The sequence below is a fragment of the Schistocerca cancellata genome, chromosome 1 (assembly GCF_023864275.1).
Source record: "Schistocerca cancellata isolate TAMUIC-IGC-003103 chromosome 1, iqSchCanc2.1, whole genome shotgun sequence".
NCBI lineage: Eukaryota > Metazoa > Arthropoda > Insecta > Orthoptera > Acrididae > Schistocerca > Schistocerca cancellata.
In genome coordinates, this window is record NC_064626.1 from 479,855,043 (window position 1) to 479,869,475 (window position 14,433).

Consider the following 14,433-nt stretch of genomic DNA (forward strand, 5'->3'; position numbering starts at 1 on the left):
AGAGCAGTGGACATACACGGCACAGCGATTGCCAAGACACTTACATTTCGGAGTGATCTTTGTACTACAAAGGAAACGTTTTGCCGCTCGTGGTCCAACGGTAACGTGGCCGAGCGGTCTAAGGCGCTGGTTTTAGGCACCAGTCTCTTCGGAGGCGTGGGTTCGAATCCCACCGTTGCCAGTTTTAACGTCTCATTTTTGTGCCGCTGCTGTGTGTTCTCGTAGGGTAGGATGCAGCTCTTGTGACGCGCGTGTTGTGTAGGTAGCGTGGCCGAGCGGTGTAAAGCGCTGGTTTCAGGCACCAGTCTCTTCGGAGGCGTGGGTTCCAATCCCACACCTGCCAAATGTGTAATTGTTTCCTGAGTCGAAGACGGCTGCACTCATTGCCTGCAAAGAAAACAGCTTCTGCTTCGTGAATTGCCGTAGAACAGTGCGTGGTGCAACGACAGGATTTGTAAGCGCCTTTTGCTCTCATCATTGCTGGCGTTCGTGTCCACGAAATGCGTCCGGAGCACGCCGTTCTATAACGTGAGAGAGTGGATTTTTTTACAGTTGTCAGTTAACCGTGCCTGATTGCTGCGTTCGCTGGAAGAGCACTGCCGTCGTTATCCGGTGTGGTCTAGTGGCTAGGATACCTGGCTCTCACCCAGGAGGCCCGGGTTCGATTCCCGGTACCGGAAATGCGCGTTTTTGTTGCTCCTCTTATGCGACTTGTCTCGACTGACGCTACGCTGACTCGTGCAGAAAGCTACGTTAAGTATGATTCATGGCAACAACCGACGGCGAGAGAGATGCGGCGTGTGTCCACTTGTTGTCGAGCCACGTACCTGTAGCGAAGAGGCTTGGAGGACTGCAAGACATTGCCACGGAGGTGAATGCAGCTAACCACTGTAGTTAGTGTCCTGACAGCGCAGGCGCGTTCATTTGTTTGTATACATGTGATGGAGAACGTGTCTGACACTGCTGTGGCGTGACACTGTGGGCTGGGCTTTGCTGTGTGCCGCCACTTGCATTCCCGCCAGCTGCTTTGGCGGGCGCCTCCGTGGCCGTGATCGTCTAGTGGTTAGGACATTGCGTTGTGGCCGCAATAACCCAGGTTCGAATCCTGGTCACGGCACTTTTGAAAGTTTTGCCTTGCTGCCGTTGCTATAGAGATAGTGCACGAGTACTCGAAATTACAGTGCTCTCTTGATTTTTCACTCGTGTTCCGCAGGCCGCAGTTTGTACTACCACTTCATCACCAACATGTAATGTCGCCTCCCAGAGCGCGGACGTCCGCTGCTCTCTGCAGTCGAAAAGGGCAGTTGTTTGAAGTGCGATGGATGAGCAACCAGTGCCAGCAGAACAGGAAGCTGTGACGTGCACTGTTTCTACAAATGCTGGGAAAACTGGCGCCCAATGCAGCGCACGTAGCGTGGCCGAGCGCTCAAAAATAAAAAAGTAGTGTAGCGGTTATCGCGTCTGCTTCACACGCAGAAGGACCCCCGGTTCGATCCCGGGCGGGAACTGTATTTTCCATCCTATGTCGCATACTACTCCAGTGAGCCACGTCATGTGTGGATCTGCTGCATGGAAAAAATACTACGAAAAATAGCGCTCTAAGGCACTGGTTTAAGGCACTGGTTTAAGGCACCAGTCTCTTCGTAGGCGTGGGTTCGAATCCAGGAGCTGCTGTCTCCTTAACTACGACAGCTACAGACAAGTGGCGTCGCTCCCATACGGCGGGCACGGCATTTTCTTGTTGTGGATGGCCTAAAGAGACGCTTCCAGTGGGAGAGCAGTGGACATACACGGCACAGCGATTGCCAAGACACATTTCGGAGTGATCTTTGTACTACAAAGGAAACGTTTTGCCGCTCGTGGTCCAACGGTAACGTGGCCGAGCGGTCTAAGGCGCTGGTTTTAGGCACCAGTCTCTTCGGAGCCGTGGGCCCGAACACATCGCGCGCTCGCTGCGGCGTGTCGGGCGGTGTTTACGTGCGGATCGCGGTCGGCGGCGTGTGCTTCGCGGCGCTGTTTCTTCTTTGATTTGTTCTTTCTGTGAGTACCATGGATCTCGATAATTCAGAGAACCGTCAGAATAATATTCAGTGCGCATTTGATAGATCCGTGCGTAGGCCTACTGCTTTCGAAATTCACCAATGGGTTAAAAACGACCTTCAATTGCCGAAAAGTGTAGTCCTCGGCGTTCAACTTGACGCGTTCCTCAATTCGTTATTTTTGAAACTGTCTTCTTCCGATATGTGTGACACGTTAGTGAACGTAAATGGTGGTGTACGTAAAATTAAGCACCTTGACGGTACTATCAGTGATGTTGTGATGTCGAATGCGGGTTATGGTATACGCACTGTTCGCGTATTTAACCTGCCTTTTGAAGTGCGAAATGAAACTATTTCTCGTAGTTTACTTCCGTACGGTACAGTGCTTTCGGTCGTAAAGGAGAAATGGTCGTCAGCTTATTACTATGATGTTGAAAATGGTGTTCGCAGTGTCCGCATGATTGTCCGACAGCATATACCGTCCTTTGTTTTTGTTGCTGGCCATCGGGCCTTTATCACTTATAGCGGCCAACCGGCGACCTGTTCATTTTGTAACGGTACCGGACATTTTCGACAGGACTGTCCGAAACGTAGTCGCCCTGTGCAATTACCACGGACGGACGGTCAGGACGAGGTGACGTGGGCGGCGGTCGCGCTTGGCGCCTCCCCCGCACGTGCGCATCGTGTGTCTGACCCTGAGGTTGCGGCTGACGCTGTTGCTATGGACGTTACACCTTCCGTTCCTGTTGCTGATAGCTCCCCGGCGTTGCCTGTGATTTCTGTGCCCGCACCTGTGGAGGCCCCGTTGCCTGCTCCCACAGCTGTCGATAGAATTGAACCACCGATAGTGTCTGAACCCGCACCGGCAGCTGTAACGCTGTCCGTGTCGGAACCCGTTCCGGAGGCTGCTCCCTCTGTTGTGACTGAGAATGTGTCTGCTGTAGCCACCGTTGTTGTCGAAAGTGAGGAGCGTCTTGCCGCCCCCGCGGAACCTTAACCGCGTCGGGAAAGGCCGATTGAGAGAGCTGACAACGTCCCCCGCTTTCGAAGCGCTAGTATTTCGGGTGTTTCTTCTCGTAAGGGGCGAACGCCGTCCCCGGTGGTGACTTGCGTCCCACCCTACAAGTCCACCTCAAAACAGAAGAAATTGCAACGGGCCTCGCAGCGCGCGGCTGTTGACTCGCGGCAGGTGTCGGCTGCCGATCGCCGTCGGCAGCGGCCTGCCGCTCACAGTCAGCCTGAGGCGTCCGTGAGTTCCGCAGATTTTAAGAGGGACGAGACAGTTCGTCAGCTCAAAGTTTTCCTCACTCAAACGGACCCTGTCGTGACAACCGATACGGCGATGAACGTTCCTCCGAGCGTGTCGCCTGCACAAGTGGCAGGCAAACGCAAATCGGACGACTCACATTGCCGTCGCATCCGGCCGCACTCGCAGGATTCTGGATCTGATCCTCCCGCCGGCGCTGGACCTGCCACGGCGGCTCCGTCGGGTGCCGCTCTTGCTATGGACACGGAGGTGGTTCAGCCCCCCGTGTTTTCTAGTGCAAAGTGTGACTGGGCGGCGGACGTGGAGGTGGATGAAAGGACTGGCAGCGGTACGTAAAGTGCCTTTGCTCCTCGCTTGGCAGCGTGAATGCATCCCTCGTTGTGTAAGTCTAAAATTGTTTTTTGTGATGTTTCCTCGTCTGTGATGTGTGAAACCGGTCTGTTGCACGTTTTAATCGGTACTGTCACACGCACGTGTAGTTCAGGCAGCGCCACTGCACCCATCGTTGTGTCTTTTTATTTGTTGTGTAATTTTAACTGTGTCTGGTACTTTTACATGTGTCTGCTGTCCGCCGCTCGTCGGAGGCACATTTTAGTCGTTCTTGCCGCTAACTTGGATCTTTACGGCAGCACGAGTGCTTTCCCAGCTGTGCACATTTCTTTAGTCTTGTTGTCTAATTTCACTGTGTATGGGGTCTGACACGCGTTGCTTGTGTGTTTTCCCATTGCTCTCAATACCGTGCGCTGTCTTAAAGGCGCACGTGTCGCTGTTGTAGTGCGCAAATTTAAATTTTCTACGTCTTCTGTGTGCCTCCGTTGCGGACACATTCTCATTGTGAATGCCGACGATCTGCATAGTCTTAGCAGCGCGTGTGCATGCATTCTTGTGCGAAATTATTTATTGGTCTATGAATGTGTGTGGTGTATGTTGTACATCGGCGGCACATTTAGCCGTTGGTGCCAACACCTTGGCTGCTGTTTGTGGCCTTGATGCGTCCACCGATGTGCACGCTTCTTTAGTTCTTATTTCTTATTTCTTATTTTTATTATTTATTGTTTTAGATTGTGTATGGTACGTGCCCCACGTCGGAGGCACAGTCTCCCCGTTCATGCCGACGAACTGAGTGTAATACTATTGGCGGCGCACATGCAATTTTATTCTGTCAGTTTTTTTTTTTACTATTTTACCTACGTCTCCTGTCTACACCTGTTGGGGGATGGCTTTTACCGTTGTTGTCGACTGCATGCGTCGTTTGACGGCGCCTATGCCCTTTCGTTGTGCCACATTGCGACATGTAACTTTTATTTGTGTACAGCCTCGGCGGTTTGTTTTCACCGCTCCTGTCGATTGCCTGCGTCGACCTAGCTGTGCCGGGGCACCTCTATTTGTCTGTGTTTACATGTCGGTGTTTTCCCTGTGGCTGGTGTCTGCTAGCCTGCGGTGGATCATTTTCGCCGTTCATGTTCACATGTTGCTTTGCATTGGCGGCGTCGTTGTGACCTTTATTGTGGACCCTTATTTCGTGTGTATTCCGTGTATACTATCTGCCACCTGTCGGTATGCCATGTTCGCCGATCTTGTCCACGACACGCGTTATCTTTGCAGCGCTACTGTTTCGCTTCTTGTGAACACTCCATTTGTTGTTCCTTGCGTTGTGTATGGTTCCTGACACGCGTCGGTGGCATATTCTTACCGTCAATGTTAACAAGCTGCGTAGTCCGCATAAGGTCTTTGCCTTAAAAACTCTTTTATGTGAAACCCGTTGCCATGTCGCCTTTTTGCAAGAAGTGACACGTGAGGCTCTGATGCTTCTAACCGATCTGAGTGACTACGTTATTGTGGATAATGTGGTGTCCGACGATGTCACCGGCACTGCTATTGTAGTCTGCCCCGGCCTCACTGTCACGAATATTGAGTGTCTCCCTACTGGCCGCGCTATTGCGTGCACTATTGAAGGCGTCGTGTTTGTTAATGTTTACGCTCCTTCCGGCAGCGACTACGCGGCGCGGCGACTCTTTTATAGTCAGGAGCTGTGCGAGGTTTTGCACCGGAACTCCGCTCATATCATTTTCGGCGGTGATTTTAATGCGGTCACCGATGATCGCGACCAGGAGCCGCGCCCCAACAAGTGTCAGGAACTCCACACGCTCCTCACAAGTTTTAATCTCAAGGACACGTGGCGAATGCTCCACCCGGTTGAAACCCAATATACTTATTTTTATCCGACGGGACACAGCCGACTCGATCGGATTTATGTGTCATCGTCACTAGCAGCCTCGGTGGCTCGATCTGAGGTCAGGCCAGTTATTTTTTCAGATCACTGCAGTTATTTTTGTGAACTTTCCCTTCCACTTTCTAGGCCTTCTTATCGCAAAAATCTATGGAAGTTTAACTGCAGCCTGCTCGGCGACTCCCATTTTCAGCAGTCCTTTACTGATATGTGGCACAAACTTTTGCAGACTAAACCCGGTGATAGTAGCGTCCTCGAGTGGTGGGTTGGCGCTGCCAAACCTGCCGTCCGGACCTTTTTAATTAATTTTAGCCGCGACGCAGCGCACTGGCGTCGCTCGACGTCACAATTTTATCAGAGCTGTTTGAAGGACCTCGCCCGACAAGTTACGGCCCAGCCGCATCTTCTTCCCATTTTTAAACAATTTCAGGCCGAACTTTTGACCGATCTGCGGCGGAAGGGTAGAGGGCCGGTTACTCGGAGCCAGCCTGTGGGTGCCGTGGACGGGGAGCCGCTCTCTATATATCATCTCAACAGAGAGCGGAAGATGCGCGAACGATTGGCCTTTAATGCGTGGGTCACTCGGGATGGAATAAAAACTTCCGACAGGGTGACGATTGAGAATGAAATCCACGCACATTTTGAGTCTCTCTTTCAAGATGTTGATGTCGATTCCGCTGCGCTGCGTCGTATTTTACAGGGGGTTCCTAATGTTTTAAGCCGCACAGACCGTGTCCATCTTAATGAGGCTTTTACGTCCGACGACTTGCACGAAGCTGTCAAGCGCAGTCCTAGGGGGAAGTCTCCCGGAATGGACGGCATTCCCGCTGAATTTTATTTGCAGTTTTTTAACCTTTTACGCGATACTTTAACTGCTATCGCCAATGAAGTTCTTAATGGCGCTCCTCTACCACCTGATTTTGCAGCGGGGTGCATCACGCTCCTTCCGAAATCTAAAGCGACGCCGACTATACATACTGTTCGACCGATCACTCTGTTGAACGCGGATTATAAGATCATGGCGAGGTGCGTCGCGCACAGACTGCGGCAAGTCATGCCGCGCGTTCTCTGTGAACATCAGACGTGTGCTGTGCGTGACAGGAATATTTTTGATGCCGTTCTGGCCTATAGGGACTGTATCGGCTTTGTACGCGGCAACAGGATTCGGTCGGCAGCGATTATGTTGGTCGATTTCCAGAATGCATTTGACAGGGTTGGCCATGCCTATTTACGGCGTGTGATGGTTGCCATGGGGTTTGGCCGTAAGTTTACCCACACGGTTCAGGGTTTTTTGCGCAATGCCACATCGAGTGTCATCGTCAATGGGTCCCTCAGTCCACCTATACGTCTGACTCGCTCGGTGAGACAGGGTTGCCCATTGTCAATGACACTTTACGCTTTGGCGCTCGACCCGCTTCTGCGGTCTATCTGCAACGAGTGTCCGGGGATCCAACTTGGGGAAGATCGCCTTACTTGCCGGGCTTATGCCGACGATCTTGGGGTGTTCTTGGGTCGGCCGGCAGATGTAGATACCCTGTACTCTGTTCTCCGGCAATTTGAGAAGGCGACGGGAGCCATTGTGAATGTTCACAAGACGGTTTTGCTTCCCCTTACTCCACGGATGAGCCATGTGCGTCGACATTGGTTCAGTGTTGTGCAGCAGCACAAAGTCCTGGGGGTTATTTTATCTGATAATCCTCAGCGCATGGAGGCTCTGAATTGGCGTCCCACCTTACACAAAATTAGGGCGGTTGTCAAAATTCATGCGGCCCGGCATTTGGCGCTTTATGATAAGGTGCAGCTTATCAATACTACCATCTTAGCTCGAGCGTGGTATTTAGCACAAGTTCTCCCGGTCCCTAAGCTCCTAGACCGTGCAATTAAACAGGCCGTCTACTGGCTCCTTTGGAAAGGGGACATTTTCAAAGTCTCCTTAGCCACCTGCACCTTAAATCCAGCCGATGGGGGACTCGGTCTGGTGGATTTTTCCGCCAAATGCGCGGCGCTCCTTCTCAAACGGACTACGGCCGTGTTGGAGAAGGGCACCAGCAGTGCCACGGTCATGTTGTTCAATCAGTATCGGCCACCTTCTGTAGTTGCCCCGGTCTCTGTCAGCCACATACCCTTTGCGCTGAATTACGTGCGGCGTTTTTATTTTGACAACAGCTATCTTGTGTATGGTGGCTCCAGCGGAGGCCGTGTCGGCGACATTATCCGTGCTCTGCGGGGATCACCGGCCAGAAATAAGTGGGAGTACCGCATGCCGCACACTGACTGGCGAACAGTTTGGCGAAACATCGCCACACCCGTCCTTCCTGCCCCTGTTAGAGCGACGTGGTATAAGGTCGTCAATGGTACGATATCTACAAATGCTAAACTGCACTCTATTCATCTGAGTCCATCCCCCGCCTGCGAAGAGTGCCATGACGAAGATACCATTGAACATCGTTTCGTGTGCCGTCAGTTCCGAGCTGTGTGGGACACTGCTCGCGATATGGTGCGTCTCGTCAACAGGGTGTCTCCAGCGCAGGTGACAGTGGCAGCTGCGATCGTACCCCAGTGTAAGGCGTTTCCGACCGCCAAACGCAATGCTACTATCTGGTTACTCGGTCATACAATACATTCTCTATTTTGTCTCAAACTGACGGATCGTCTGGATTTTCTCACTTACTTATGGGTTGAACATGGCAAGTACCGTGTTCAAAGAGACTATGCTATGACTTTTGCAAACTTTTTGCATGTCGCCTTGGCACATGCTTTTGCTCTTTCACCGATGTCGACTTAATTAAATTTACACTTTCTTGCTTAAAACTATGACGTGATAGTAAGAGACCTCGTCTTGCGATGAATGTATATTCAGTACCAGAAACGAAAAATATAACGTAAATGGGAGACATTTCTCCCTTGGGAACTGCCTCGTATATGGTATTATGCGAGGATATTTGTTTACCTTTCTTTATTTTCTTATTGTTTACCACTCTGTCATGTGGTGGTTTGGGATCGTGATGCCGAGGAGAGGCGTTGCATGCAAGTATCCCCTTTTTTTTTGTGGACGTTTCGTTGTGTTTCATTGATTTACTTTGGTCAGGATTCCTGGTGTGTTTTTCCTTATTCCATTGCATTATTTTCTATTCTTTATCGTCAATTCAGCGTGATCCCCGCTACTCCTTTCTTCACGGTGTACTTCCGTGTTTACTTTCTGCATTGCTGGATGGCGTTTTGCTTTGTGTACAGACTGGACCTTTCCTTGACTCCTTCCAGGCGGTTATCTATATTTTTTTCGTTTTCTTTTTCGCACTTCACCGAGCCTTCATGTAATTGCCCTGATTTCCGTGAAGACGCCTACGTTTCTGTTTTCCCTTCTCACAAGGTGTGCCTCAGAGGCAAGAGGCTCACTTTGCACTTTTCTTTGTCAATGTTCGTTTTCGGTTCAGTTACATCTGGCACCAGCACTGGCTATAGCTGAGAAATTAAAAAAAAAAAAAATAAAAAATGAAAAAACAAAAAAATAAAAAAAATAAAATAAAAAAAAGTTGCCAGTTTTTACGTCTCATTTTTGTGCCGCTGCTGTGTGTTCTCGTAGGGTAGGATGCAGCTCTTGTGACGCGCGTGTTGTGTAGGTAGCGTGGCCGAGCGGTGTAAAGCGCTGGTTTCAGGCACCAGTCTCTTCGGAGGCGTGGGTTCCAATCCCACACCTGCCAAATGTGTAATTGTTTCCTGAGTCGAAGACGGTTGCACTCATTGCCTGCAAAGAAAACAGCTTCTGCTTCGTGAATTGCCGTAGAACAGTGCGTGGTGCAACGACAGGATTTGTAAGCGCCTTTTGCTCTCATCATTGCTGGCGTTCGTGTCCACGAAATGCGTCCGGAGCACGCCGTTCTATAACGTGAGAGAGTGGATTTTTTTACAGTTGTCAGTTAACCGTGCCTGATTGCTGCGTTCGCTGGAAGAGCACTGCCGTCGTTATCCGGTGTGGTCTAGTGGCTAGGATACCTGGCTCTCACCCAGGAGGCCCGGGTTCGATTCCCGGTACCGGAAATGCGCGTTTTTGTTGCTCCTCTTATGCGACTTGTCTCGACTTTGCTCGACTGACGCTACGCTGACGCGTGCAGAAAGCTACGTTAAGTATGATTCACGGCAACACCCGACGGCGAGAGAGATGCGGCGTGTGTCCACTTGTTGTCGAGCCACGTACCTGTAGCGAAGAGGCTTGGAGGACTGCAAGACATTGCCACGGAGGTGAATGCAGCTAACCACTGTAGTTAGTGTCCTGACAGCGCAGGCGCGTTCATTTGTTTGTATACATGTGATGGAGAACGTGTCTGACACTGCTGTGGCGTGACACTGTGGGCTGGGCTTTGCTGTGTGCCGCCACTTGCATTCCCGCCAGCTGCTTTGGCGGGCGCCTCCGTGGCCGTGATCGTCTAGTGGTTAGGACATTGCGTTGTGGCCGCAATAACCCAGGTTCGAATCCTGGTCACGGCACTTTTGAAAGTTTTGCCTTGCTGCCGTTGCTATAGAGATAGTGCACGAGTACTCGAAATTACAGTGCTCTCTTGATTTTTCATTCGTGTTCCGCAGGCCGCAGTTTGTACTACCACTTCATCACCAACATGTAATGTCGCCTCCCAGAGCGCGGACGTCCGCTGCTCTCTGCAGTCGAAAAGGGCAGTTGTTTGGAGTGCGATGGATGAGCAACCAGTGCCAGCAGAACAGGAAGCTGTGACGTGCACTGTTTCTACAAATGCTGGGAAAACTGGCGCCCAATGCAGCGCACGTAGCGTGGCCGAGCGCTCAAAAATAAAAAAGTAGTGTAGCGGTTATCGCGTCTGCTTCACACGCAGAAGGACCCCCGGTTCGATCCCGGGCGGGAACTGTATTTTCCATCCTATGTCGCATACTACTCCAGTGAGCCACGTCATGTGTGGATCTGCTGCATGGAAAAAATACTACGAAAAATAGCGCTCTAAGGCAGTGGTTTAAGGCACTGGTTTAAGGCACCAGTCTCTTCGTAGGCGTGGGTTCGAATCCAGGAGCTGCTGTCTCCTTAACTACGACAGCTACAGACAAGTGGCGTCGCTCCCATACGGCGGGCACGGCATTTTCTTGTTGTGGATGGCCTAAAGAGACGCTTCCAGTGGGAGAGCAGTGGACATACACGGCACAGCGATTGCCAAGACACTTACATTTCGGAGTGATCTTTGTACTACAAAGGAAACGTTTTGCCGCTCGTGGTCCAACGGTAACGTGGCCGAGCGGTCTAAGGCGCTGGTTTTAGGCACCAGTCTCTTCGGAGGCGTGGGTTCGAATCCCACCGTTGCCAGTTTTTACGTCTCATTTTTGTGCCGCTGCTGTGTGTTCTCGTAGGGTAGGATGCAGCTCTTGTGACGCGCGTGTTGTGTAGGTAGCGTGGCCGAGCGGTGTAAAGCGCTGGTTTCAGGCACCAGTCTCTTCGGAGGCGTGGGTTCCAATCCCACAGCTGCCAAACGTGTAATTGTTTCCTGTGTCGAAGACGGCTGCACTCATTGCCTGCAAAGAAAACAGCTTCTGCTTCGTGAATTGCCGTAGAACAGTGCGTGGTGCAACGACAGGATTTGTAAGCGCCTTTTGCTCTCATCATTGCTGGCGTTCGTGTCCACGAAATGCGTCCGGAGCACGCCGTTCTATAACGTGAGAGAGTGGATTTTTTTACAGTTGTCAGTTAACCGTGCCTGATTGCTGCGTTCGCTGGAAGAGCACTGCCGTCGTTATCCGGTGTGGTCTAGTGGCTAGGATACCTGGCTCTCACCCAGGAGGCCCGGGTTCGATTCCCGGTACCGGAAATGCGCGTTTTTGTTGCTCCTCTTATGCGACTTGTCTCGACTTTGCTCGACTGACGCTACGCTGACGCGTGCAGAAAGCTACGTTAAGTATGATTCACGGCAACACCCGACGGCGAGAGAGATGCGGCGTGTGTCCACTTGTTGTCGAGCCACGTACCTGTAGCGAAGAGGCTTGGAGGACTGCAAGACATTGCCACGGAGGTGAATGCAGCTAACCACTGTAGTTAGTGTCCTGACAGCGCAGGCGCGTTCATTTGTTTGTATACATGTGATGGAGAACGTGTCTGACACTGCTGTGGCGTGACACTGTGGGCTGGGCTTTGCTGTGTGCCGCCACTTGCATTCCCGCCAGCTGCTTTGGCGGGCGCCTCCGTGGCCGTGATCGTCTAGTGGTTAGGACATTGCGTTGTGGCCGCAATAACCCAGGTTCGAATCCTGGTCACGGCACTTTTGAAAGTTTTGCCTTGCTGCCGTTGCTATAGAGATAGTGCACGAGTACTCGAAATTACAGTGCTCTCTTGATTTTTCACTCGTGTTCCGCAGGCCGCAGTTTGTACTACCACTTCATCACCAACATGTAATGTCGCCTCCCAGAGCGCGGACGTCCGCTGCTCTCTGCAGTCGAAAAGGGCAGTTGTTTGGAGTGCGATGGATGAGCAACCAGTGCCAGCAGAACAGGAAGCTGTGACGTGCACTGTTTCTACAAATGCTGGGAAAACTGGCGCCCAATGCAGCGCACGTAGCGTGGCCGAGCGCTCAAAAATAAAAAAGTAGTGTAGCGGTTATCGCGTCTGCTTCACACGCAGAAGGACCCCCGGTTCGATCCCGGGCGGGAACTGTATTTTCCATCCTATGTCGCATACTACTCCAGTGAGCCACGTCATGTGTGGATCTGCTGCATGGAAAAAATACTACGAAAAATAGCGCTCTAAGGCAGTGGTTTAAGGCACTGGTTTAAGGCACCAGTCTCTTCGTAGGCGTGGGTTCGAATCCAGGAGCTGCTGTCTCCTTAACTACGACAGCTACAGACAAGTGGCGTCGCTCCCATACGGCGGGCACGGCATTTTCTTGTTGTGGATGGCCTAAAGAGACGCTTCCAGTGGGAGAGCAGTGGACATACACGGCACAGCGATTGCCAAGACACTTACATTTCGGAGTGATCTTTGTACTACAAAGGAAACGTTTTGCCGCTCGTGGTCCAACGGTAACGTGGCCGAGCGGTCTAAGGCGCTGGTTTTAGGCACCAGTCTCTTCGGAGGCGTGGGTTCGAATCCCACCGTTGCCAGTTTTTACGTCTCATTTTTGTGCCGCTGCTGTGTGTTCTCGTAGGGTAGGATGCAGCTCTTGTGACGCGCGTGTTGTGTAGGTAGCGTGGCCGAGCGGTGTAAAGCGCTGGTTTCAGGCACCAGTCTCTTCGGAGGCGTGGGTTCCAATCCCACAGCTGCCAAACGTGTAATTGTTTCCTGTGTCGAAGACGGCTGCACTCATTGCCTGCAAAGAAAACAGCTTCTGCTTCGTGAATTGCCGTAGAACAGTGCGTGGTGCAACGACAGGATTTGTAAGCGCCTTTTGCTCTCATCATTGCTGGCGTTCGTGTCCACGAAATGCGTCCGGAGCACGCCGTTCTATAACGTGAGAGAGTGGATTTTTTTACAGTTGTCAGTTAACCGTGCCTGATTGCTGCGTTCGCTGGAAGAGCACTGCCGTCGTTATCCGGTGTGGTCTAGTGGCTAGGATACCTGGCTCTCACCCAGGAGGCCCGGGTTCGATTCCCGGTACCGGAAATGCGCGTTTTTGTTGCTCCTCTTATGCGACTTGTCTCGACTTTGCTCGACTGACGCTACGCTGACGCGTGCAGAAAGCTACGTTAAGTATGATTCACGGCAACACCCGACGGCGAGAGAGATGCGGCGTGTGTCCACTTGTTGTCGAGCCACGTACCTGTAGCGAAGAGGCTTGGAGGACTGCAAGACATTGCCACGGAGGTGAATGCAGCTAACCACTGTAGTTAGTGTCCTGACAGCGCAGGCGCGTTCATTTGTTTGTATACATGTGATGGAGAACGTGTCTGACACTGCTGTGGCGTGACACTGTGGGCTGGGCTTTGCTGTGTGCCGCCACTTGCATTCCCGCCAGCTGCTTTGGCGGGCGCCTCCGTGGCCGTGATCGTCTAGTGGTTAGGACATTGCGTTGTGGCCGCAATAACCCAGGTTCGAATCCTGGTCACGGCACTTTTGAAAGTTTTGCCTTGCTGCCGTTGCTATAGAGATAGTGCACGAGTACTCGAAATTACAGTGCTCTCTTGATTTTTCACTCGTGTTCCGCAGGCCGCAGTTTGTACTACCACTTCATCACCAACATGTAATGTCGCCTCCCAGAGCGCGGACGTCCGCTGCTCTCTGCAGTCGAAAAGGGCAGTTGTTTGGAGTGCGATGGATGAGCAACCAGTGCCAGCAGAACAGGAAGCTGTGACGTGCACTGTTTCTACAAATGCTGGGAAAACTGGCGCCCAATGCAGCGCACGTAGCGTGGCCGAGCGCTCAAAAATAAAAAAGTAGTGTAGCGGTTATCGCGTCTGCTTCACACGCAGAAGGACCCCCGGTTCGATCCCGGGCGGGAACTGTATTTTCCATCCTATGTCGCATACTACTCCAGTGAGCCACGTCATGTGTGGATCTGCTGCATGGAAAAAATACTACGAAAAATAGCGCTCTAAGGCAGTGGTTTAAGGCACTGGTTTAAGGCACCAGTCTTTTCGTAGGCGTGGGTTCGAATCCAGGAGCTGCTGTCTCCTTAACTACGACAGCTACAGACAAGTGGCGTCGCTCCCATACGGCGGGCACGGCATTTTCTTGTTGTGGATGGCCTAAAGAGACGCTTCCAGTGGGAGAGCAGTGGACATACACGGCACAGCGATTGCCAAGACACTTACATTTCGGAGTGATCTTTGTACTACAAAGGAAACGTTTTGCCGCTCGTGGTCCAACGGTAACGTGGCCGAGCGGTCTAAGGCGCTGGTTTTAGGCACCAGTCTCTTCGGAGGCGTGGGTTCGAATCCCACCGTTGCCAGTTTTT

General features: G+C 51.9%; 2 protein-coding genes and 12 non-coding genes across 14 annotated transcripts in view; all 14 read left to right on the top strand.

The window, feature by feature from the left end:
• Nucleotides 1-3,036, top strand: part of LOC126184654 (calphotin-like) — a 137,231-nt gene extending 134,195 nt beyond the window's left edge. Inside the window, exon 3 of the mRNA XM_049927175.1 lies at nucleotides 2,617-3,036. Within this exon, the coding sequence (XP_049783132.1) occupies nucleotides 2,617-3,036 (420 nt within the window). The remainder of the gene's footprint in view (nucleotides 1-2,616) is intronic.
• Nucleotides 100-181, top strand: Trnal-uag (transfer RNA leucine (anticodon UAG)). Its single transcript has one exon. It is a non-coding gene; the product is annotated as a tRNA-Leu (tRNA).
• Trnae-cuc (transfer RNA glutamic acid (anticodon CUC)) lies at nucleotides 609-680 on the top strand. Its single transcript has one exon. It is a non-coding gene; the product is annotated as a tRNA-Glu (tRNA).
• Trnah-gug (transfer RNA histidin (anticodon GUG)) lies at nucleotides 1,046-1,117 on the top strand. Its single transcript has one exon. It is a non-coding gene; the product is annotated as a tRNA-His (tRNA).
• Nucleotides 3,037-3,381: 345 nt separating the features above from the next.
• LOC126184725 (uncharacterized) overlaps nucleotides 3,382-14,433 on the top strand; it is a 50,027-nt gene continuing 38,975 nt past the window's right edge. Inside the window, exons 1-3 of the mRNA XM_049927295.1 lie at nucleotides 3,382-3,634; nucleotides 4,368-4,377; nucleotides 7,703-8,033. Of these exons, the coding sequence (XP_049783252.1) occupies nucleotides 3,382-3,634; nucleotides 4,368-4,377; nucleotides 7,703-8,033 (594 nt within the window). The remainder of the gene's footprint in view (nucleotides 3,635-4,367; nucleotides 4,378-7,702; nucleotides 8,034-14,433) is intronic.
• On the top strand, nucleotides 9,503-9,574 carry Trnae-cuc (transfer RNA glutamic acid (anticodon CUC)). The gene has a single exon. It is a non-coding gene; the product is annotated as a tRNA-Glu (tRNA).
• On the top strand, nucleotides 9,950-10,021 carry Trnah-gug (transfer RNA histidin (anticodon GUG)). Its single transcript has one exon. It is a non-coding gene; the product is annotated as a tRNA-His (tRNA).
• On the top strand, nucleotides 10,778-10,859 carry Trnal-uag (transfer RNA leucine (anticodon UAG)). Its single transcript has one exon. It is a non-coding gene; the product is annotated as a tRNA-Leu (tRNA).
• On the top strand, nucleotides 11,287-11,358 carry Trnae-cuc (transfer RNA glutamic acid (anticodon CUC)). Its single transcript has one exon. It is a non-coding gene; the product is annotated as a tRNA-Glu (tRNA).
• Trnah-gug (transfer RNA histidin (anticodon GUG)) lies at nucleotides 11,734-11,805 on the top strand. Its single transcript has one exon. It is a non-coding gene; the product is annotated as a tRNA-His (tRNA).
• On the top strand, nucleotides 12,562-12,643 carry Trnal-uag (transfer RNA leucine (anticodon UAG)). Its single transcript has one exon. It is a non-coding gene; the product is annotated as a tRNA-Leu (tRNA).
• Nucleotides 13,071-13,142, top strand: Trnae-cuc (transfer RNA glutamic acid (anticodon CUC)). Its single transcript has one exon. It is a non-coding gene; the product is annotated as a tRNA-Glu (tRNA).
• Nucleotides 13,518-13,589, top strand: Trnah-gug (transfer RNA histidin (anticodon GUG)). Its single transcript has one exon. It is a non-coding gene; the product is annotated as a tRNA-His (tRNA).
• Nucleotides 14,346-14,427, top strand: Trnal-uag (transfer RNA leucine (anticodon UAG)). Its single transcript has one exon. It is a non-coding gene; the product is annotated as a tRNA-Leu (tRNA).